The sequence below is a fragment of the Oncorhynchus keta genome, unplaced genomic scaffold, assembly GCF_023373465.1.
Source record: "Oncorhynchus keta strain PuntledgeMale-10-30-2019 unplaced genomic scaffold, Oket_V2 Un_scaffold_2149_pilon_pilon, whole genome shotgun sequence".
NCBI lineage: Eukaryota > Metazoa > Chordata > Actinopteri > Salmoniformes > Salmonidae > Oncorhynchus > Oncorhynchus keta.
The window spans coordinates 431,359-456,387 of NW_026290864.1; the positions used below are offsets into that span (position 1 = coordinate 431,359).

General features: G+C 43.1%; 1 protein-coding gene across 1 annotated transcript; it reads right to left on the bottom strand.

Annotated features, from left to right (window-relative positions):
- Positions 1 to 20,584: 20,584 nt before the first annotated feature.
- LOC118364632 (protein S100-A1-like) lies at positions 20,585 to 21,597 on the bottom strand. Its single transcript, XM_035746342.2, has 3 exons — positions 21,557 to 21,597; positions 21,063 to 21,222; positions 20,585 to 20,883 (listed from the first exon to the last, which is right to left on the bottom strand). The coding sequence occupies exons 1-3, from the start codon at positions 21,580 to 21,582 to the stop codon at positions 20,719 to 20,721; spliced, it is 351 nt and encodes a 116-aa protein (XP_035602235.1). The 5' UTR covers positions 21,583 to 21,597; the 3' UTR covers positions 20,585 to 20,718.
- Between the last annotated feature and the right edge of the window lie 3,432 nt (positions 21,598 to 25,029).

Sequence of the window (25,029 nt, forward strand, 5' to 3'; positions counted from 1 at the left end):
TCATGGGTGGAATGTTATTAATCATTTTCATAATTTCATAATTGATCAGAAATAAATACAAATTAAAACACAGAAAGTCTGGTGTTTCAATGTCAAACGGTGTTGTTATATTTCAATCTTATATGATGTATAAAAAGTGTAATATAGGGATGCAAACTCAAAATTGAATACATTTGAACTCTATTTCTGACACAAGCCTATAACCATGTGTGTTAGGTATATACTTTTGTTTCAAAGTAGATTTGTTTAAGACCACCAAGAAACAGTCTTGACCCTGATGTATCCCAGTGCAGTAATGGGCTGCCCCTTACCTCTTTCTATATCCAGATATTATTGACCTCTTCTTCTATCTTTCTTTCATTCTGCAAAATACACATTAACTAGTCGACTGTATGTGACTGTATTACAACACTCAAGTGTTAAAGAACAAGAAACATATGTATTTAAATTCTTACTAAATTATCAGTAAACTCATTAGTAAAGGTATCAAGCATGACAAATAGCATATCAACTTCAAAGTCATTTCAGTGCCTGGGGACATCCTGTGGATTGTGTAAGAGCGTACATCCCAGCTCCTCTTGGAGTATGTGGAGGTCTGAGATTCCTCCCCACCCTCCCTGCTTCTCTTACTGGACTGGGACAGCTGGTCCTGACAGATCTCTCTGGATCTCTCCATGTGTCTGTGGTAGGAGGGGTGGGTCTGTGGTAGGTGGGTCTGCTGGTTCTCTCTGGATCTCTCATGTCTCTCCATGTGTCTGGTTCTCTCAGGATCTCTCCATGTGTCTGTGGTAGGAGGGGTGGGTCTGCTGGTTCTCTCTGGATCTCTCCATGTGTCTGTGGTAGGAGGGGTGGGTCTGCTGGTTCTCTCTGGATCTCTCCATGTGTCTGTGGTAGGAGGGGTGGGTCTGCTGGTTCTCTCTGGATCTCTCCATGTGTCTGTGGCAGGAGGGGTGGGTCTGCTGGTTCTCTCTGGATCTCTCCATGTGTCTGTGGTAGGAGGGTGGGTCTGCTGGTTCTCTCTGGATCTCTCCATGTGTCTGTGGTAGGAGGGGTGGGTCTGCTGGTTCTCTCTGGATCTCTCCATGTGTCTGTGGTAGGAGGGGTGGGTCTGCTGGTTCTCTCTGGATCTCTCCATGTGTCTGTGGTAGGAGGGGTGGGTCTGCTGGTTCTCTCTGGATCTCTCCATGTGTCTGTGGTAGGAGGGTGGGTCTGCTGGTTCTCTCTGGATCTCTCCATGTGTCTGTGGTAGGAGGGGTGGGTCTGCTGGTTCTCTCTGGATCTCTCCATGTGTCTGTGGTAGGAGGGGTGGGCCTGCTGGTTCTCTCTGGATCTCTCCATGTGTCTATGGTAGGAGGGGTGGGCCTGCTGGTTCTCTCTGGATCTCTCCATGTGTCTGTGGTAGGGGTGGGTCTGCTGGTTCTCTCTGGATCTCTCCATGTGTCTGTGGTAGGAGGGTGGGTCTGCTGGTTCTCTCTGGATCTCTCCATGTGTCTGTGGTAGGAGGGGTGGGTCTTCTGGTTCTCTCTGGATCTCTCCATGTGTCTGTGGTAGGAGGGGTGGGTCTGCTGGTTCTCTCTGGATCTCTCCATGTGTCTGTGGCAGGAGGGGTGGGTCTGCTGGTTCTCTCTGGATCTCTCCATGTGTCTGTGGTAGGAGGGGTGGGTCTGCTGGTTCTCTCTGGATCTCTCAATGTTTCTGTGGTAGGAGGGGTGGGTCTGCTGGTTCTCTCTGGATCTCTCCATGTGTCTGTGGCAGGAGGGGTGGGTCTGCTGGTTCTCTCTGGATCTCTCCATGTGTCTGTGGTAGGAGAGGTGGGTCTGCTGGTTCTCTCTGGATCTCTCAATGTGTCTGTGGTAGGAGGGGTGGGTCTGCTGGTTCTCTCTGGACCTCTCCATGTGTCTGTGGTAGGAGGGTGGGTCTGCTGGTTCTCTCTGGATCTCTCCATGTGTCTGTGGTAGGAGGGGTGGGTCTGCTGGTTCTCTCTGGACCTCTCCATGTGTCTGTGGTAGGAGGGTGGGTCTGCTGGTTCTCTCTGGATCTCTCCATGTGTCTGTGGTAGGAGGGGTGGGTCTGCTGGTTCTCTCTGGATGTGTCTGTGGTGGGTCTGCTGGTTCTCTCTGGATCTCTCCATGTGTCTGTGGTAGGAGGGGTGGGTCTGCTGGTTCTCTCTGGATCTCTCCATGTGTCTGTGGTAGGCTGGTTCTCTCTGGGGTCTGTGGATCTGCTGGTTCTCTCTGGATCTCTCCATGTGTCTGTGGTAGGAGGGGTGGGTCTGCTGGTTCTCTCTGGATCTCTCCATGTGTCTGTGGTAGGAGGGGTGGGTCTGCTGGTTCTCTCTGGATCTCTCCATGTGTCTGTGGTAGGAGGGGTGGGTCTGCTGGTTCTCTCTGGATCTCTCCATGTGCCTGTGGTAGGAGGGGTGGGTCTGCTGGTTCTCTCTGGATCTCTCCATGTGCCTGTGGCAGGAGCGGGGTCGTTCCCAAGTTAATTTACTGCATTTCCATACAGTTAGAAAACTTTCAAATGCTATTTGGAGAACTGCAAAAACAAGCAAAATGACCCCAGCCATTATCACCTTGGTTGCTGTAGGTTCATTCAGCTCAGTCGATCTACAGACACATAGTCTATTAGCTATACAATTGATTTAGTCAGAGTCAGCAGTAGCCTATAGGTCCATACTACCCTGTCATTTTTGTCATATAAAAAAATATTTTTTGCTAATGTCTCCAGTCATATAAAGTGTCGTAGAATTGCATGAAATGTGTTTATAAACACAGAAAGAAAGAAGAAAGGTACCTGACATAGCCTATAGCGTAGGCCTCCTCTACGCCAATACAGGGGCAGCCATGCATTGAACACTGCAGTCTTTTAACACAAACAGTGATTGGGTTGTATTATTAGTGTAATATTTGTGTTGTTGAGAAATGACCAGGCAGGAGACGAGAGTACAGTTAGTTTTTCGTTTAGTCAAAACCCCTCGTGCTCTACAGTTCGCGGCACCCCATTGCGCATGTGCATTTCCTATTAGGTGTAGTAACGTAACACTGCCGTAATGCATTACTGCTTAGTAGCAGCATAGTAACTCATATAAACAGATGTAGATCCCAGATACTACACTCCTCCCCCATAGTGTTTAACTCCCAGAGAACAAGGTAAATATGTTAGGTAACTACTCATGCAATATCTGAACAATGCATTCTTAAACATTTTTCAACTACTGGGTTGAAGCAGACTTTTCAGAGCCCAGCACAAATTAAGGGGATTATTCTGCCCCGAAGATGGAGTTTGTGTCCTAATAACTAACCCAGGTAATGTCCTTTTTCTTTCCTTTTATCTAGGACATATTAAAGTGTTTGTTTTACTGTCTGTTACCTCCTTAACCAGCTAAACTCACAGGTCAAGCCTTTGAGGTGCCCTTCGCTGTCGAATAGGATATCTCCGCTCCTCCTGGGCTTCCTGTGGTGGGCCAGGTTCGGGTGGAAGGTCAGGCTCTGTCTCTCCCGTACGCCCACAGTCAGGAGAATAGTCCTGGGGGTCGTTATTGTTCTTGTTCTCTCGGCATGTCTCTGCTGGGGCGTTGGACCGTAGCAGATGATCCACATGAACGTTGACCTGTCGATGACCAATTTGGAATTGGTAAGTCAAAGGTCCTCTGCTTTGCAAGATCATACCTGAGTTCCACAGGCGCTTAGGGTGTCTGAAATCAAGTACCATCACCCTCTCTTCCTCTTTGAATTCTCTGACAGTCTTTGAGTGTCTGTCATGAGCTTTCTTCTGCTGTAGCTGGTACTTTGCCACAGTGCTTGACAGGTCTGGTTTCAACAATGTCAGGCGGGTACGTGGTTGGCGTTTCAGAAACAGTTCAGCTGGTGTACATTCCGTTACTGTGTGTGGGGTGTTACGGTAAGTAAACAGGAACGGGGGAAGCCTTTGGTGGACGGGCACAGACTGAACCTCGAGTCTAGTCCAGGCCTTCTTAAAGGTTTGCACGGCTCTCTCCGCTGCTCCGTGTGATGCCGGATGGTAAGGTGGTGACAGGATGTGCCTTACTCCGTTGTTCTTGAGAAACATTTCAAAATCGTTTGACGTGAACGGAGGGCCATTGTCTGATACGAGCGCCTCGACTAGTCCAAAGGATGCAAACAGATGTCTGAGAAGATTGATGGTCTTCTCAGCTGTGGTCAGTTGAGTAGGGAACACTTCCATCCACTTGGAATGGACATCGACGACAACAAGGATATGTTGCTTGTCAATTTCGGCGTAATCCACATGGATGCGTTCCCAAGGTGTAGCAGCCCAGGACCATGGATGGAGAGGTGCAACAGCAGGCTTGTTGCGAACAGCTTCACAAGGTGAGCAGTGACCTAAATAGTGTTGAATGTCCTGATCCAGTCCAGGCCACCACAGATAACTGCGAGCGAGTGCTTTCATTCGAGTGATCCCTGGATGTCCCTCATGCAGGTCAGATAGCAGTCTCCTCTGGAATTTGTGAGGTACCACCACCCTTGATCCCCACAGAACACACCCTTGATCAGTGGACAACTGGTCTTTCTTGTCGATGAATGGACGAAGGTTATCGTCATTTACGAAGGATGGCCAACCGCCTAATGTTAAGTCCAAGACTTTGGAAAGCACTGGGTCTTTCCTTGTTTCCTCTGCTATGTCAGAAGCAGATATAGGCAGTTCATCAATGAGAGAGATCTGGAAGACTGCTCTATCATCTTCACTGTCGGAGTCACTATTGCACGGTAGTCTCGATAGTGCATCGGCATTTGCGTGATCACTGGATCGTCTGTACTCAATCTCGTAGTCGTAGGCTAACAATATCAGAGCCAACGTTGCATTCGAAGTGCAGCAAGGGTTGGTATAGCTGATTTTGGTCCAAGGCTGGCCAACAGAGGCTTGTGATCTGTCAGCAGTTGGAACTTGCTTCCGTAGAGGTATTTGTGAAACTTCTTCACTCCGAATATTATGCTCAGGGCTTCCTTCTCAATTTGAGCATAATTTTTCTCACTTGGTGACAGAGTCCGTAATGTAAATGCAATAGGGTGTTCTTCACCTGACGGTAGAACATGTGAGATGACGGCTCCTACTCCGTATGGAGATGCATCACACGCGAGTCTCAGCTTCATCTCTGTGTTATAGTGGGCAAGCCACTTGCTCTTTAGCAGACGCTGTTTGCAAGTCTTGAATGCTTCTTCACATTGTGGGGACCAATTCCACTTTGTATTGGCCTGCAGCAGTTGGTGAAGCGGATGCAACAATGTGGACAAGTTTGCCACAAACTTTCCATAATAGTTCAGGAGCCCCAAAAATGACCTCAGCTCTGAGATATTTGTGGGTGCTGGTGCGTTTACGATTGCTTCCACCTTGCTGTTGGTTGGGTGCAGGCCTTGTGCATCAATTTTGTATCCGAGATACTCCACTGAGTCCTGGAGGAACTCACACTTGCTGCGTTTCATTCTCACTCCGTATTTCTCCAGTCTTGACATCACTTTGTCCAGCACTACAAGGTGCTCTGCAATGTTTGGTGCTGACACGAGGATGTCGTCCATGAAGCACACAACATTGTCTATACCGTCCAAGATCTGATCCATTGTGTGTTGGAATATCGCTGGAGCTGTCGAGATTCCATAGGCCAAGCGATTGAATCTGAATAGCCCCTTGTGTGTATTGATGGTCAGATACTGTTCTGACTCCGGATCCAGCTTCAGTTGCTGATAAGCGAATGCCAGGTCCAGCTTACTGAAAACCTTCCCACCAGCTAGAGTGGCAAACAGATCTTCAGTGTTTGGTAGTGGATATTCCTCTGGTAGTATGCAGCGATTTACTGTGACCTTGTAGTCACCGCACATTCTGACGGTCTTGTCTTTCTTTGGGACTACAACAATCGGAGCGGCCCAGTCGCTCCTCGCTACTTTCGTGATTATGTTATTCTTCTGTAGGCGGTCCAGTTCCTTCTCTACTGCTTCCTTAAGAGCATAGCGAACCGGACGTGGCTTGTGAAATATAGTCTTGGTTCCTTCTTGCACTCTGACTTTTGCTGTGAAGTCTTGTATTTCAAGGCTTTACACACTCTCTGTAAATGTCCAACTTTTCCACAATTGTGGCACTTTTCCTTTTGGAATCGACATTCACTGTGCTGACGATTATCTCCCCCACATCTGTAGCAACTTGGCTTAGACCTTTGAGATGTGGGCTGCTTTGTTCTTGTGTAACCTTGAGGTCGGGACTGAAAAAAGTGTGACTTTTGTGAGCTTTTTTCACCACGTGCATCACTGACCTTGTGAACACCTTTCTGACGTCCTGCATGTCCCGATAGCTCAATAGTACCCCTGTGGGCAAGCTCGAGTCCAAGTGCTATATCACAGGCTTTCTTAAAGGTCAGGTCCTTCTCTGACAGGAGCCTTCTGTGATATGCTTCACCTGTGAGACCACATACAAACTTGTCTCAGAGAGCATCATCAAGAAATTGTGCAAACTCACATGTACTTGCCAGCCTTTTCAAAGCAAGGATGTAGTCAACCACAGTTTCCCCTTGACTCTGGTGACATTGGTAAAATCTGAAACGTTCTGCAATGAGAATTGGCTTAGGCTTGAAATACCTTGAAAGAGTTTCAGTCAGTTCTGCATAGTTCAACTCCACTGCTTTCATTGGTTCAATGAGAGCTTTCAGCAATCCATACTCAGTTGGACCCAAAACACTGAGAAATACATCTGCTTTCTTTCCATCTTTGATTTCATTTGCAGCCAGCCAACGCTCAAAACGCTCCAAATAGGAATCAAAATCCTCTTTTGTAGCCTGAAACCCTGGTACTCGACCAATGGTTGCCATTTTCACAGTTAATTGTTCAGTTTCCTTATTCCTTGTATTCCTTCATTTTCATCTAATTCTTCACTTCAGAAGTTTCTGCAATTACTTCATTCACTGCACTCATTTGTAATAATGTACACACCGTGTTACGTTCCTTCTTCCTTTTTTTCCCTTGCCAATATTTCTCCACTGAGATCGCCTAATTTCAATGGGTTCAATGAGACCGTTTTTTAAAAATTTGACCACCAGAGGGCAGTGTCGCTATTCTGGACTCCAATAGTCTTGCTACTTGGCAGCTCCTGAATACTGTACTAGCAGTGCTAGCAGTGCTTAGCCTTCTATACTGGCGAAAGAAAATAAAAAAATAGCTGACGAATTACATAATTATTTTGAGTTTCATTACTCACGCAACATTCTTCCCTGCAAGCAATGTCCGTTTATGTAGTTTAATCACGTCGTCGCCACTGTAATATTTATGTTGTGGAGAAATGACCAGGCAGGAGACGGGAGTACAGTTAGTTTTTCGTTTAGTCAAAACCCCTCGTGCTCTACAGTTCGCGGCACCCCATTGCGCATGTGCATTTCCTATTAGGTGTAGTAACGTAACACTGCCGTAATACATTACTGCTTAGTAACAGCATAGTAACTCATATAAACAGATGTAGATCCCAGATACTACAATTAGCTGTCACGTTCGTTGGAAAGAAAATCGGACCAAGGCGCAGCGGATGTTGAGTTCCACATCATTTTAATGATAAAGTGAAACTTAACAAAGACAAAAAACAAATAAACAATAAACTAACAATGAACTGTGACAACAGAGATGCTACGTGCACTAACTCAAAACAATATCCCATAACACACAGGTGGAAAAAATGCTATTTAAGTATGATCCCCAGTTAGAGACAACAATATATCAATAATGCAATGGCAAAACATTTTATAATTTTTTACAACCCAAATTCTTCCCATTTCACTACCAGGAGTTTTATGCAGATCCAAAATGACAACAGATGCTGCCTAAAATAATGTACAATACATAGATACAATAATGTACAATACATAGATAAAATCATGTAGAATACATAGATAAAATAATGTACAATACACAGATAAAATAATGTACAATACATAGATAAAATCATGTAGAATACATAGATACAATAATGTACAATACATAGATAAAATCATGTAGAATACATAGATAAAATAATGTACAATACACAGATAAATAGGGATGTCCACTCATTGTTTTTCTGCTCCCAAACTTGACATTTTAATAAAGCTTTGGTGATTAAGATTTATTTCAAAGAGGTCTCATTAGCCGAGCCCTTTGTCGATAGTCTTGACTACTTGGGGAATGCATTTGGCATGACAAAAAAAAACAAAGACAAGTTTAAGTTTGTTCCACCTGAGAGAGTCTGACCACAAGTCAGAGATCACTATGATGACACACCAAATGTGTTTGATGTATTGCGGGAAAAGAGCAGGAATAGGCTTTTGTAGGGTCCAGTCCAAGCTGCTATCGGCATCCAAAGATTATCCAACTTGAATAAACGCTTGGAGGTAAGGACGACTGGCGCAATGTAGTTTACGGTGATACGAATATCACTTATGATTGATATCTACATAGCACATTGATGTGAATCACACTGCTGCTCTCTCATTTAGCTATTTGTGATTGTTGTGGATGGCAGTTCACAAATCTATATGTGTATTTGAACCCAATAATGGTTGAATTCAAGAAGTTTAAACTGCCTATGAATCATTGATTTTGAAACCAGTGGACAGCCAGTGAAATTGCGCTCTTGCAACAGCTGCATAGCGCGGTTCCAAGCCTATGGGGATTTTATTGCTCAATCTAATTAATACTCATAAAAAACTCATCCATAGGCCTAGTGGACACATGCTCAACCTTGCAGACGTTTGATAGACTTAAAGGGACAATCTGTATGTCACGCCTTGGTCATAGTGTTTTGTGTTTTCGTTATATATTTGGTTTGGCCAGGGTGTGACATGGGTTTAAATGTTGTGTTTCGTATTGGGGTTTTGTAGGCATTGGGATTGCGGCTGAGTAGGGGTGTAGCATAGGTTGGCTGCCTGAGGCAGTTCTCAATCAGAGTCAGGTGATTCTCGTTGTCTCTGATTGGGAACCGTATTTAGGTAGCCTGGGTTTCACTTTGTATTTTGTGGGTGATTGTTCCTGTCTCTGTGTTAGTTATTTCACCAGACAGGCTGTAATTAGGTTTCACGTTCCGTTTGTTGTTTTTGTATTTATTAAGTTATTTAATGTATCGTCGTTTCTTCATTAAAGAACATGAGTAACAACCATGCTGCATTTCGGTCCGACTCTCTTTCGACAGACGAACGCCGTTACACTGTAGTTGCGATATAAATCATATATACAGTACCAGTCAAACGTTTGGACACACCTACTCATTCAAGTGTTTTTATTTATTTTTACTATTTACTGTAGAATAATAGTGAAGACATCAACTATGAAATAACACATGAGGAATCATGTAGTAACCAAACAAGTGTTAAGCAAATCCAAATAGATTTTAGATTTTAGATTCTTCAAAGTAGCCACTGTTTAACTTGATGACATATTTGCACACTCTTGGCATTTTTCAACTAGAATCAATGAGCCCAATCAGTCCTCATTGACAACAAAATCGTAAACAACAGAGTAGGGCTGGCTAATAAGTCCTTAGTTTTGGGGTCATGCCCAGATAAACAATTGGCTAATCTATACTTCAATATTTCCAAGTCCAACCCATAAGTAAAATGTAAAATGCATATTTGGCCAGCTATGTAAACTTTAAAACATTGATTTATCATTCATTAGATATTGTTCAATTGGTAACATACGTTTGTCTTCTTCTAATGCCTGTTAAGGGGAAAGTCATCTAAAAGTAATGGAATGTAATCAGATTACATTACTGAATTTGGGTAATCCAAAAGTTACCGATTACAGTTTTGGACAGGTAACTTGTAACTGTAACAGATTACATTTAGAAAGTATCCTACCCAACCCTGCATGTAGTTACGTACTATTTATCTTTACTATGACCACAAGTCGTTAGCACCAAGTTGGCAAGATGGGGCAATAAATCAGATTGAGGTGAAAAGATAATCAATGATGTTCTTTTCTACACAGAAAATCATACAACATGATTGCCTAATGATCTTTGGAACTTCCCAATACCTTTCTGATGCATTTCAGTCACTTCAAACCATTCTGTCTTCAGATTTAATTACAGTCAAAAACACTGTCAGACTGATTCGCAATAGACTGTCATAGCCCAAAATAACAAACAAACAGAAACTGTGGCATAGCGATATCATCATTGAGGGAGGAAGGAAAGAGAGGGATGAGAGATGGAGGACAAGCAGTACTTTAAGAGTTCTCATGGCATCTAGTGGTGAGTTTTGGATTATTTTTATCTCCACAATCAACACATTGAACATTGATGATATCATCGTAAACCACAGAGCTGCAGACAGACAGTCAGACCTGCAGACAGACAGACAGACAGACAGACAGACAGACAGACAGACAGACAGACAGACAGACAGACAGACAGACAGACAGACAGACAGACAGACAGTCACGCCTTGGTCATTGTATTTTGTGTTTTTGTTATATGTTTGGGTAGGCCAGGGTGTGACATGGGTTTATATGTTGTGTTTCGTTTTGGGGTTTGTAATTATTTGGGATCGTGGCTGATTAGGGGTGTGGTATAGGTTTGGCTGCCTGAGGCGATTCCCAATCAGAGTCAGGTGCTTGTCGTTGTCTCTGATTGGGAACCGTATTTAGACAGCCTCAGTTTCGCTTTGTATTTCGTGGGTGTTTGTTCCTGTCTCTGTGTAGTAGTCACCAGATAGGCTGTAATTAGTTTCACGTTTCGTTTGTTGTTTTCGTATTCAGTTATTTCATGTACCGCGATACTTCCATTAAAGTCATGAGTAACCTACACGCTGCATTTCGGTCTGACTCTCTTCATTCAACAGACGAACGACGTTACACAGACAGACAGACAGACAGACAGTATAAATTAAATAAAGTATACATTAAATAAAATTTCAATTAAATACTATCATAAAGTATAAAATTAAATGATTTTGAGTAAAGGTTTGTAAAGGTTTGTGTATCATGAGTTAATATTACAGGAAGGGATATGTGTAATCTTGGTTAACCCAGGTAATTGTTCACCCAGGTAATTGTTCAGCTGCTCGCTTACTAGAACGAGAAGGAGAACCGGAACGAAGACCTCCAACCTCTCCTTTTCCAAGTTACAGGCAGAATATCCCCTCCCCTTCAAAATTCGAAAGATGCTGACACCTGTGAAATCGTGATTTGTCCAAATAAACAGTGAGGAAAAAACCCAAAAGCAGAACTACTGCTGCTCGTTATCCTACACTTCCTGTTCAGCCTCATACAGATTCTACGGTACCAGTAGATCTGTCCATGAGAGATTAGACTATGTGTGACATTAAATATGACTTGTTAAGGATTCCCTGATGAGTTTGTTTATGTTTGTGTTTACCACCACATCATTTCAACGTGGAGAACTGGGTAATATTTGGTGTATATGTTGATCAATAAGATTACAACCTATTTTCAACCACTAAAAAAAGACAGCCAAAAGTTTCAAATCAAATCAAAATAAAATTGTATAGGTCACATACACATATTTAGCAGATGTTATTGCAGGTGTAGTGAAAAGCTTTTGGTCCTAGCTCCAACAATGCAGTAGTATTTTTCAATTCACAACAATACACACAAATCTCAAAGTAAAATAATGAAATATATAAATATTACAATGATCAATGTCGGAGTGGAATTGACTAGAATACAGTAGAATACAGTACATACATATGAAATGAGTAAAACAGTATGTAAACATTATTATAGTGACAAGTGTTCCATTATTAAAGTGACCAGTGATTCCATGTACATCAGGCAGCAGCCTCTAAGGTGCAGGGTTGAGTAACCGGGTGGTAGCCGGCTAGTGACAGTGACTAAGTTCAGTGATTAAGTTTCAGTTTCTCGGTCCCAGCTTTGATGCACCTGTACAGACTTTGTCTTCTGGATGACAGCGGGATGAACAGGCCGTGGCTCAGGTGGTTGATGGCTTGATTATCTTTGTGGCCTTCCTTTGACATCGGGTGCTGTAGCTTTCCTAGAAGGCAGGCAGTGTGCCCCCGGTGATGCATTGGGCATACCGCACCACCCTCTAGAGAGCCCTGCGGTTGCAGGTGGCCCAGTTGCCGTACCAGGCGGTGATACAGCCCGACAGGATATTTTCAATTATTATTTTTATTTCACCTTTATTTAACCAGGTAGGCCAGTTGAGAACAAGTTCTCATTTACAACTGCGACCTGGCCAAGATAAAGCAAAGCAGTGCGACACAAACAACAACACAGAGTTACACATGCAATAAACAAGCGTACAGTCAATAACACAATAGAAAGAGAAAAAAAGTCTATATACAGTGTGTGCAAATGGCGTGAGGAGGTAAGGCAATAAATAGGCCACAGTAGCGAAGTAATTACAATTTAGAAAATTAACACTGGAGTGATAGAATGATGTGCAAGTAGAAATACTGGTGTACAAAATAGCAAAAAAGTAAATAAAAACAATATGGGGTTGAGGTAGGTAAATTGAATGGGCTATTTACAGATGGGCTGTGTACAGCTGCAGCGATCGGTTAGCTGCTCAGATAGCTGATGTTTAAAGTTAGTGAGGGAGATATCAGTCTCCAACTTCAGGGATTTTTGCAATTTGTTCCAGTCATTGGCAGCAGAGAACTGGAAGGAAAGGCGGCCAAGGGGGGTGTTGGCTTTGGGGGTGACCAGTGAGATATACCTGCTGGAGCGTGTGTTACGAGTGGGTGTTGTTATGGTGACCAGTGAGCTGAGATAAGGCGGAGCTTTACCTAGCAAAGACTTGTAGATGACCTGGAGCCAGTGGGTCTGGTGATGAATATGTAGTGAGGGCCAGCCGACGAGAGCATACAGGTCGCAGTGGTGGGTGGTATATGGGGCTTTGGTGACAAAACTGATGGCACTGTGATAGACTGCATCCAGTTTGCGTAGAGGTGGATCAGGGAATCACCCGCAGCAAAAGTGACATCGTTAATATATACAGAGAAAAGAGTTAGCCCGAGAGTTTAACCCTGTGGTACCCCCATAGAGACTGCCAGAGGTCCGGACAACAGGCCCTCCGATTTGACACACTGAACTCTATCTGAGAACTAGTTGGTGAACCAGGCGAGGCAGTCATTTGAGAAAACAAGGCTGTTGAGTCTGCCGATAAGAATACGGTGATTGACAGAGTCGAAAGCCTTGGCCAGGTCGATGAAGACGGCTACACAGTACTGTCTTTCATCAATGTTTAGTACCTTGAGCGTGGCTGAGATGCACCCGTGACCAGCTCAGAAACCCGGACTGTACAGCGGAGAAGGTAAAGTGGGATTTGAAATTGTCAATGATCTGTTTATTAACATGGCTTTCGAAGAGTTTACAAAGGCAGGGCAGGATGGATATAGGTCTGTAACAGTTTGGGTCTAGAGTGTCACCCCTTTTGAAGAGGGGGATGACAGCGGTAGCATTCCAATCTTTAGGAATCTCGGACGATACGAAAGAGAGGTTGAACAGACTGGTAATAGGGGTTGCAACAATGGCGGCGGATACTTTTAGAAAGAGAGGGTCCAGATTGTCTAGCCCAGCTGATTTGTACGGGTCCAGGTTTTGCAGCTCTTTCAGAACATCTGCTGGATTTGGATGTAGGAGAAGCTGGGGAGGTTTGGGCAAGTAGCTACGGGGGGTGCGGAGCTGTTGGCCGGGGTTGGGGTAGCCAGGAGGGTTGGGGTGGCCAGCCGTAGAGAAATGCTTATTGAAATTCTCGATTATCGTGGATTTATCGGTGGTGGCAGTGTTTCCTATCCTCAGTGCTGTAGCCTTAGCTTTCCTAACTGACTGAGTGTATTGTATACAGACCTGGAAAGTATGACAGAACTTTGCAGGCGATCTCTGCAGTAGATTGCAACTCCTCCCCCTTTGGCAGTTCTATCTTGATGGAAAATGTTGTAGTTTGGGATGGAAATATAGATAGGAATCTCATAATTTTTGTTGGCCTTCCTAAGCCATGATTCAGACACGGCAAGGACATCAGGGTTGGCGGAGTGTGCTAAAGCAGTGAGTAAAACAAACTTAGGGAGGAGGCTTCTGATGTTAACATGCATGAAACTGTTAATGTAATTTAATTATGCCAATGTGCTTTCATTAATTGAAAACCCTTAATCTATTTTATGAGAATTTGTAAGATTCTTGTTTGCATAAAATAGACGCAGACCAGTCTTTCAATAATAGATAACAGAATTTATACTCGGAGCGCGCTGCCACTTAACCACGAACAACAGTTTATATACAGATCATGACATCATTTCATTGCTTTAACAGAATCCCCTCCTCTCGACCGGGACAAAGTGAGGTGAAAAGTTCATTCTAACTTATTAACACACTCCCAGGTAACTTTTGACCCCTCAACATTATCGATCACCACTGAGCTGACAGATCTAATTAACAGAAAACTTAGGAATGACCTCACTGTCTTATCTAAAAACCCCAGAGCTAAGTTTCTGTAGGGTCAAACATAGGCTAACAACCTCATCTGTTTTCACAGTCCCCAACCCATTTGTTTCTTCCTAGTTGGAATGGTGTTCATTAACTTTAATTACTCCTTGTCCGTGTCACACAATCCCTTCTTATGAACTCATATTGTTAATCAGATATAATAAAACAGAGTATAAGTTTTACTTAGTTACAGTTCCATTTAAAATGATTTGTTCAGTCATTTAATCATAATTTTCCCAACAATTCACCCTCAAAATGACTTAACAACTCATACCATCATTAAACACTACATGGAAATATCAATGATATACTAGAAGAAGACAATCAATACATGTATGTACATAATCAACTTCAATGACTGTTCTAACCTACATCAGAATCTTACTTCTACTTATCAGGATTTTCTGTTAATCTTCATGAAAAAAACAGTCTATACATAGAAACAAGAAAACATCTAAATTTCCTGAACATCATATATGGTCTCCTCGCGAGGAAAGGATCCGGATTCTTCTAAGACGCCCAAGCCATGTATTTTGTATTCCACTGATCAGAGTTTAGGATTGGTCCATATATCACCATCTGAAGTGTCATTGATTTCTCCAGAGTCCTGGAAATTATAACTTTCATACACACAATCAAACACACCCGCACAAAACTAACACAGTCACAGGTGAAGGTAGCCCATAACACAGTAATCATAACATTTTTCCATCTTCCAAACACACTGTCAACCCAATTAGTCAGAGAAGTATCCACCCCTGAGTTTACTGCCAACTCGTGAACTAGGGTGTGTAAACCAGACAAGGCCTTGGTCACTGATCCATCCGAAACTATATCCTTGGAGTCCAAATTACCTCCATACACTCCCACCCTTTTCAGCAAGCAAACATCCAAGACTATTCTATTCTGCCAAGTCATTCATTACATCTCTATATAATTGGTGAAGCGCTGTGGATTTTTAATATATATAATTGATCCAATCCACATTCTCATTGAGAGTGGACCACCAAAAAATACTTGACTCTAATCCTGCCAGGATCTAATTTATAGCTTTGGTCTCATCTGCCCCCCCGTGGAACCACAATGTTATTAATACAAACCCTATCATCAAAAGACCCAGACGGAGTACTTATTTTCTCCCATTTAGTCAACATCATGTCATGGTGTTGAATGAGTGTGAAAGGCATTCTCAAATGTACTTAATGTATTTTAAATGATTTGTTCAGTCATTTAATCATAATTTTACCAACAGAAACCAAGGCTTTTACGGTTACAGAAGTCAACAAATGAGAGCGCCTGTGGATACGCAGGGCCTGGGTTAACCTCCACATCACCCGAGGAACAGAGGATGAGGGTACCATGGTGTTGAAGGCTGAGCTGTAGTCAATGAACAAATAAAATCAAATAAAAGTTTATTTGTCAGGTGCGCCGAATACAACAGTGAAATGCTTACTTACAGGCTCTAACTAACAGTGCAATTTTTAAGTAAGAAATAGGTATAAGGGGGCCTCCCGGGTGGCGCAGTGGTCTAGGGCACTGCATTGATTACCTGTTCGGGAGTCTTATGGCTTGGCGTTAAGCTGTTGGTACGGCAACAGCCTTTTGGTCCTAGACTTGGCGCTCCAGTACCGTTTGCCATGCGGCAATAGAGAGAACCGTTTATGACTGCAGGGGTCATGGAGTCTTTGACAATTTTTAGGGCCTTCCTCTGACACTGCCTGGTGTAGAGCTCCTGGATGGCAGGCAGCATAGCCCCAGTGCACACTACCCCCTGTAGTGCCTTGATGCAACCAGTAAGGATGTTCTTGATGTTGCAGCTGTAGAACCTTTTGAGGATCTGACGACCCATGCCAAAGTTTCCTGAGGAGGAATAGGCGTTGTCGTGCCCTCTTCACTACTGTCTTAGTGTGTTTTTACCATTCTAGTTTGTTGGTGGATGTGGACACCAAGGAACTTCAAGCTCTCAACCTGCTCCACTACAGCCCCGTCGATGAGAATGGGGGCGTGCTCGGTTCTCCTTTTACTGTAGTCCACAATCATCTCCTTTGTCTTGATTATGTTGAGGGATAGGTAATTATTCCGGCATCACTCGGCCAGGTCTCTGACCTCCTCCCTATAGGCTGTCTCGTCTTTGTTGGTGATCTGGCACTGTTGTGTCGCCTGCAAACTTAATGTGGCAGGGTAGCCTAGTGGTTAGAGCGTTGGACTAGTAACCGGAAGGTTGTGAGTTCAAACCCCCGAGCTGACATGGTACAAATCTGTCGTTCTGCCCCTGAACAGGCAGTTAACCCACTGTCCCGTCATTGAAAATAAGAATTTGTTCTTAACTGACTTGCCTGGTTAAATAAAGGTTAAAAAAAATAAATTATAATAATGGTGTTGGAGCCATGCCGTCATGAGTGAACAGGGAGTACAGGAGGGGGCTGAGCACGCACCCCTGTGGGGCTCCAGTGTTGAGGATCAGCGTGGGGGATGTGTTGCTACCTACCCTCACCACCTGGAGGCGGCCCGTCAGGATGTCCAGGATCCAGTTGCAGAGGGAGGTTTTTAGTCCCAGGATCCTTAGCTTAGCGATGAGTTTGATGGTCCTATGGTGTTGAATGGTGAACTCTAGTCAATGAATAGCATTCTCACATAGGTGTTCCTTTTGTCCAGGTGGGAAAGGGAGTGCAATAGAGATTGCATCATCTGTGGATCTGTTTGGGCGGTATGCAAATTGGAGTGTCTATGGTTTCTGGGATAATGGTGTTAATGTGAGCCATTACCAGCCTTTCAAATCACTTCATGGCTACGGACATGAGTCCTACGGGTCTGTAGTCATTTAGGCAGGTTTCCTTGGTGTTCTTGGGCACAGGACTATGGTGGTCTGCTTGAAACATGATGGTATTACAGATTCAATCAGAGACATGTTGAAAATATGCCCGTTGGTCAGCACATGCCCGGAGCACACGTCCTGGTAATCCGTCTGGCCCTGCGGCCTTGTGAATGTTGACCTGTTTAAAGGTCTTACTCAATACCAACTCACGTCGCCTGAGGAGAGCGTGATCACACAGTCGTCCGGAACAGCTAATGCTCTCATGCATGCCTCTGTGTTGCTTTCCTCGAAGCGAGCATAGAAGTGATGTAGCTCGTCTGGTAGGCTTGTGTCACTGGGCATCTCACAGCTGTGCTTCTCTTTGTAGTCTGTAATAGTCTGCAAGCCCTGACACATAAGACGAGCATCGGATCCCTGTATTGGCGCGTTGCCTGTTTAATAGTTTGTTGGTGGGCATAGCAGGATTTCTTATAAGCTTCTGGGTTAGAGTCCCGCACCTTGAAAGCGGTAGCTCTGCCCATTAGCTTGGTGCGAATGTTGCCTGTAATCCATGGCTTCTGGTTGGGATATATAAACTCAGCATAAAAAGAAACATCCCTTTTTCAGGACCCTGTCTTTCAAAGACATTTGTAAAAACCCAAATAACTTCACAGATCTTCATTGTAAAGGGTTTCCCATGCTTGTTCAATGAATCATAAACAATGAATGAACATGCACCAGTGGAACGGTTGTTAATAGACTAACAGCAAACAGACGGTAGGCAATTAAAGTCACAGTTATGAAAACTTAGGACACTAAAGAGGCCTTTCTAATGACTCTGAAAAACACCAAAAGAAAGATGCCCAGGGTCCCTGCTCATCTGCGTGAATGTGCCTTATGCATGCTGCAAGGAGGCATGAGGACTGCAGATGTGGCCAGGGCAATAAATTGCAATGTCTGTACTGTAACACGCCTAAGACAGCACTACAGGGAGACAGGACGGACAGCTGATCGTCCTCGCAGTAGCAGACCATGTGTAAAATCATCTGCACAGGATCACTACATCCGAACATCACACCTGCAGATGGCAACAACAACTGCCGGAGTTACACCAGGAATGCACAATCCCTGTATCAGTGCTCAGACTGTCCGCAATAGGCTGAGAGAGGCTGAACTGAGGGCTTGTAGGCCTGTTGTAAGGCAGGTCCTCACCAGACATCAATGGCAACAACATCGCCTATGGGCACAAACCCATCGTTGCTGGACCAGACAGGACTGGAAAAAAGTGCTCTTCACTGACGAGTCATCGTTTTGTCTCACCAGGGGTGATGGTCGGATTCGCGTTTATCGTCGAAGGAATGAACGCTACACCGAGGCCTGTTCTCACCGCTACACCGCATCATTGGACTGAGCTTGTTGTCATTGCAGGCAGACTCGATGCTTTACGTTACAGGGAAGACATCCTCCTCCCTCGTGTGGTACCCATCCTGCAGGCACATCCTGACATGACCCTCCAGCATGACAATGCCACCAGCCATCCTGCTCATTCTGTGCGTGATTTCCTGTAAGACAGGAATGTCAGTGTTCTGCAATTGCCAGCGAAGAGCCCGGATCTCAATCCTTTTGAACACGTCTGGGACTTGTTGGATCAGAGGGTGTGGGCTCGGGCCATTCCCCCCAGAAATGTCCGGGAACTTGCAGGTGCCTTGGTGGAAGAGTGGGGTCACATCTCACAGCAAAAACGGGCAAATCTGGTGCAGTCCATGAGGAGGAGATGCACTGCAGTACTTAATGCAGCTGGTGGCCACACCAGATACTGACTGTTACTTTTGATTTTCACCCCCCCTTTGTTCAGGAACACATTATTGCATTTGTTAGTCACATGTCTGTGGAACTTGTTCAGTTTATGTCTCAGTTGTTGAATCTTTTTATGTTCATACAAATATTTACACGTTAAGTTTGCTGAAAATAAATGCAGTTGACAGTGAGAGGACGTTTCTTTTTTTGCTGAGTTTATGTACAATGTTAGGGTTCGTTCCTTACGTCCTTTGTCAATCATTGGTTGATTGGTGAAATTAGCATTATTACAATATCTTTAATTGAATCATTCAAAAACCTTTATTATTGCAATTGCAGACAGAAGTTGACAAACAGGAACATAGCACGCATGTTTCTGAGTAAGTTCTGCATCAAACAAAAGGTCTCCAGTTGTTTTATTAAAACCTGTCTAGGACACAGGTTCCGCTAGCGGAACCCCCCGCCAACATTCCGCTGAAAACGCAGCGTGGGAAATTCAAAAATATTTTTTAGAAATATTTAACTTTCACACATCAACAAGTCCAATACAGCAAATGAAAGTTCACCATCTTGTTAATCTACCTCGTGTCCGATTTTTAAAATGTTTTTCAGCGAAAACACAACATATATTTGTTCGATCACCATCAAATCCCAAAAAACACAGCCATTTTTCCCAGCCAAAGATAGTCACAAAAGCAGAATTAGAGATAAAATGAATCACTAACCTTTGATAATCTTCAGATGACACTCATGTTACACAATACATTCGTTTTGTTCGATAATATGCATTGTTGGTTAACATGGAGACGTGAATCTGACATACTAACTTGTAGATTCCATTTGAAAAGCCGAGGCCTATATGTATTGTCTATTTTTAGTAGAATATTGGGCTGAATTTAAACAGCTGTTGATGACTTCCCAATTCTATATAAGCAAATAACATTGATAAAGTATGGTTACATTTAATTTGCTGTTAAATCTACCCATTGGAATGACTTTTTTTAAATGGCATTAGTGAATCTATTTAGTGGAAATTTCCCAACAATCATGCTCAAGATAGCACAATGGTAAATCAGTGACAAAACTAAGCAGGGCTTGGTTAGAACCCTGAATGGGTGCCCAAAGCGATAGCTGTAGATAATTAAACTCTCCGTCCAGTATGTGCTGCCCATCCCAGTGTATTTTCTTAGTTGATATGAAGAGCTGACGTTGATTCAAAGTAATAAAGTCAACATATTTATATAAGTTTTCTGTTGAAAATTGGTTAACATGATGCCATAATCCTGTGGTTGCAATGTCACCCTCAATGACTTTTTGCAAACCCACATCACAATAGGTTAACAAATGTCTTGAAACATTGATTTAATCAGTTGGTAATTATAGTGGTTTTAACATAGGAACTAGAAAGGCTTTGTTCTAAGGTTTACTAAGAGGTCATGTCAATACTGAACTAGGAAGAAGGGACTGGTATTGTCTATTCTGTTTTACACTTACAGGCCAAATACAAGACACACATGAGACAAATGTGACAAACAGAGAGAGTGGGAAAGCCAGTGTTTATTCACAACAGTAAGACTTCTTATAAAATGACTTATTTGACGTATAGAGAAGCAAAATGACATATAGAAAAACATCCATTTCTGCTTCTCTTTCTGCTTGTCCTGTCCTCCTTCACTTCTTGGCAGAAGCCTTCTGGGTGTGGAGCTGGTAGAGCTGTTCACAGGCAATGGAGAGGCCCACCACCAGAGAGACAAACTCCTCAAAGTTTACCTTCCCATCACCATTCTGGTCCAGATCCTTCATGATCGTGTCTATGGCGGCTGGGTCCTTCTGGGACTGAGAGATGGAGGAGATGAAGAGAATGAGTAGGGGAGGGGGGGGAGGTTAGATTGACTTTGGATACTCTTTAATAAAGTGAGAGAGATCAGAACGAGAGGGAAAGAGTGTGAGATGAGCAACAGAGAGAAAGTGTAGAGGGACATAAAAAAAAGAGAGCGAGAGAGAGACAGTATTACCATCAAGAAGCTGGCCAGTTCTGTCTTCATCAGCTCTTTGAGCTCCTTCTTGCTCAGTGTGTTGCAGTCACCATCCTTTTCAGAATAGAGATGGAACACCATGATCAGGGACTCCATGGAACGCTCCAACTCAGATGGCATGGCTGCAGATATTGACACACTGAGGAGGGGAGAGAGATTATGTCATTTAGGGTGGGTGTACTACTGTAGTCCCTGTATCTAAGTACACTTACACACTGGAGATCCTGCAACAGCCAGGCTGCTGGTTCAAACCCAACCCAGTTCCATTAAATCACTACTTCTCAGCTCTATTAGACAGATAATATAACCTACCCCACAATTAGTATTTTATGCAAACAAACAATGCACTTTTAGAGAGGATAGGAGTTGGCCTTCTTTGGCTCTGTAATCACATTCCTTGGCTGCTGTAAAGTTGTTCCATTCCTTATCACACATTCCCTCTGCTGTCGACCCCTCTTTCTTTTAGTGCCTACCCCATTTCTTTGGGAACAGCCAGCATATCGAACTGTGTAGACTGTCCTTTTACCTCTGGTTTTGCAACAGTTCAGTGTAAAGAAATCAGGCTGTTGAAAATTGGAGTAATAATGCCTATAAAATGACTCGAACCCGCTGAAAATAACATTTGTAGGTCAAAGAGTTCTAAAACAAAAACATTGCGTCAATGAAACATGAAAAGGTTAGACTATAGATATACTACATTATGTTAATCAGTAAATAGTATGGCCCATAAAACTGCATAACAAACCATAGAATTACTGATTTTTTTTATCGAAGCAAGCAAAGACTGACGAACATTTAAGCCAACAAGTTTGTCATCGACGAGACAGATCATTAGCTAGGCAGACTTTATAAACCCGAAACAGTTAAAGTTATGTGCGACCTGTTTATTACAGTAGATAACCTTGTCCGTTAAACGATGGACGCTACTGTATAGAATAAGCGAAAAAGTGTTACTTACCGAACTGAGCGCTACTGGAGAACAGGGTGGGGAAGTAGCGTACCTGCGCAAGGGCTACGAAAATTTAAAGCGTGCAGGCAACGCCCATCTGATTGTGTGTTTTAGCCTGTGTTTCCAAGAGACGATGTCTGAGAGCCTGGTCTCAGAGCATTTCGTATTATTATTTATGTAAATCCGAAACACACCATTTAGCATGTTACGTTTCGTATGGTAACGTTATGTATTAAATTGTCGATTCATCCCCATTTCGTATGATATGTTACGAATTACAATTCTTATTATATGTTACGAATTTGCTAAACATATATGACAAGCATTTCGCTACACCCACAATAACATCTGCTAAATATACTGAAAATATATATATAAACGCAGCATGCAACAATTGCAAAGATTTTACTGGGTTTTACAGTTCATATAAGGAAATCAGTCAATTGAAATACATTTATTTGGCCCTAATCTATGGATTTCACATGACTGGGCAGGGGTGCAGCCATGGGTTGGCAGCCAGGCCCACCCACTGGGGAGCCAAGCCCAGCCAATCAGAATCATTTTTTTCCCCACAAAATGGCTTTATTACAGACAACAACCCCCCTCTCAGACGATCCCACAGGTGAAGAAGCCGAATGTGGAGATCCTGGGCTGGCATGGTTACACATGATCTACGGTTGGACGTATTGCCAAATTCTCTAAAATGATGTTGGAGGCAGCTTATGGTAGAAAAATAAACATTCAATTATCTGGCAACAGCTCTGGTGGACATTCCTGCATCCAGCATGACAATTGCACACTCCGTCTGCTAAATGGCATATATTATTATTATTATTATTATTAGTTGAGACATCTGTGGCCTTGGGTTGTGTGACAAAACTGCACATTTTAAAGTGGCCTTTTATTATCTCCAGCACAAGGTGCACCTGTATAATAATCATGCTGTTTAATCAGCTTCTTGATATACCACACCTGTCAGGTGGATGGATTATCTTGGCAAAGGAGAAATGCTCAGTAACAGGGATGTAAACAAATTTGTGCACAAAATTTGAGAGAAATAACCTTTTGTGCATATGGAACTTAGCTAACATGCTAAGTAGTTGCAAAGTAGCTAAAAAGTAGTAAGTAAACTCAGCAAAAAAAGAAACGTCCTCTCACTGTCAACTGCATTTAATTTCAGCAAACTTAACATGTAAATATGTGTATGAACATAACAAGATTCAACAACTGAGACATAAACTGAACAAGTTACACAGACATGTGACTAACAGAAATTGAATAATGTGTCCCTTAACAAATGGGGGAGGGGCGGGGTCAAAATCCAAAGTAACAGTCAGAATCTGGTGTGGCCACCAGCTGCATTAAGTACTGCAGTGCATCTCCTCCTCATGGACTCCACCAGATTTGCCAGTTCTTACTGTGAGATGTTACCCTACTCTTCCACCAAGGCACCTGCAAGTTCCCGGACATTTCTGGGGGGAATGGCCCTAGCCCTTACCCTCCAATCCAACAAGTCCCAGACGTGCTCAATGGGATTGAGATCCGGTCTCTTCGCTGGCCATGGCAGAACACTGACATTTCTGTCTTACAGGAAATCATGCACAGAACGAGCAGTATGGCTGGTGGCATCTGACTCCCTGGGAATGTGATGAAAGAAATAAAATATGAAAGAAATAATTATCTCTACTATTATTCTGACATTTCACATTCTCCTAAAATAAAGTGGTGATCCTAACTGACCTAAGACAGATCATTTTTACTTGGGGTAAAAGTTAGGAATTGTGAAAAACTGTGTTTAAATGTATTTGGCTAAGGTGTATGTAAACTTCAGACTTCAACTGTATATTATTCTCTTCTACTTTCTTATGACTCTTCTACTTTCTTTCATTCTGCACATAAACAATATATGTTTCATTGTCACATACACAGGTTAGGTGCAGTGAAATGTGTTGTATTACAGGGTCAACCATAGTAGTACGGCACCCCTGGATCAAATTAGAGTTAAGTGCCTTGTTCAAGGGCACATCGGCAGGTTGTCTGTGGATCTCTCCATGTGTCTGTGGTAGGAGGGGTGGGTCTGCTGGTTCTCTCTGGATCTCTCCATGTGTCTGTGGTAGGAGGGTGGGTCTGTTGGTTCTCTCTGGATCTCTCCATGTGTCTGTGGTAGGAGGGGTGGGTCTGCTGGTTCTCTCCATGTGTCTGTGGTAGGAGGGGTGGGTCTGCTGGTTCTCTCTGGATCTCTCCATGTGTCAGTGGTAGGAGGGTGGGTCTGCTGGTTCTCTCTGGATCTCTCCATGTGTCTGTGGTAGGAGGGGTGGGTCTGCTAGTTTTCTAGTGAAAGTTCACATTTGAGAGTAGGCTTGGTTTTGTCTTCCGGGATATACAGTACCAGTCTAAAGTTTGTACACCTACTCGTTCCAGGGTTTTTCTATTAAAAAAATATATATTTTCTACATTGTAGTGTAGAATAATAGTGTAGTTACTACATGATTCCATGTGTTATTTCAGAGTTTTGATGTCATCACTATTATTCTACAATGTAGAAAATTGTAAAAATAACTTGTAAAAATTGACTGGTACTGTATATATGTACAGTGGGGCAAAAAAGTATCTAGTCAGCCACCAATTGTGCAAGTTCTCCCACTTAAAACGATTAGAGAGGCCTGTAATTTTCATCATAGGTACACTTCAACTATGACATACAAAATGGAAAAAAAATCCAGAAAATCACATTGTAGGATTTTTAATTAATTTATTTGCAAATTATGGTGGAAAATAAGTATTTGGTCACCTACAAACAAGCAAGATTTCTGGGTCTCACAGACCTGTAACTTTTTCTTTAAGAGGCTCCTTTGTCCTCCACTCGTTACCTGTATTAATGGCACCTGTTTGAACTTGTTATCAGTATAAAAGACACCTGTCCACAACCTCAAACAGTCACACTCCAAACTCCACTATGGCCAAGACCAAAGAGCTGTCAAAGGACACCAGAAACTA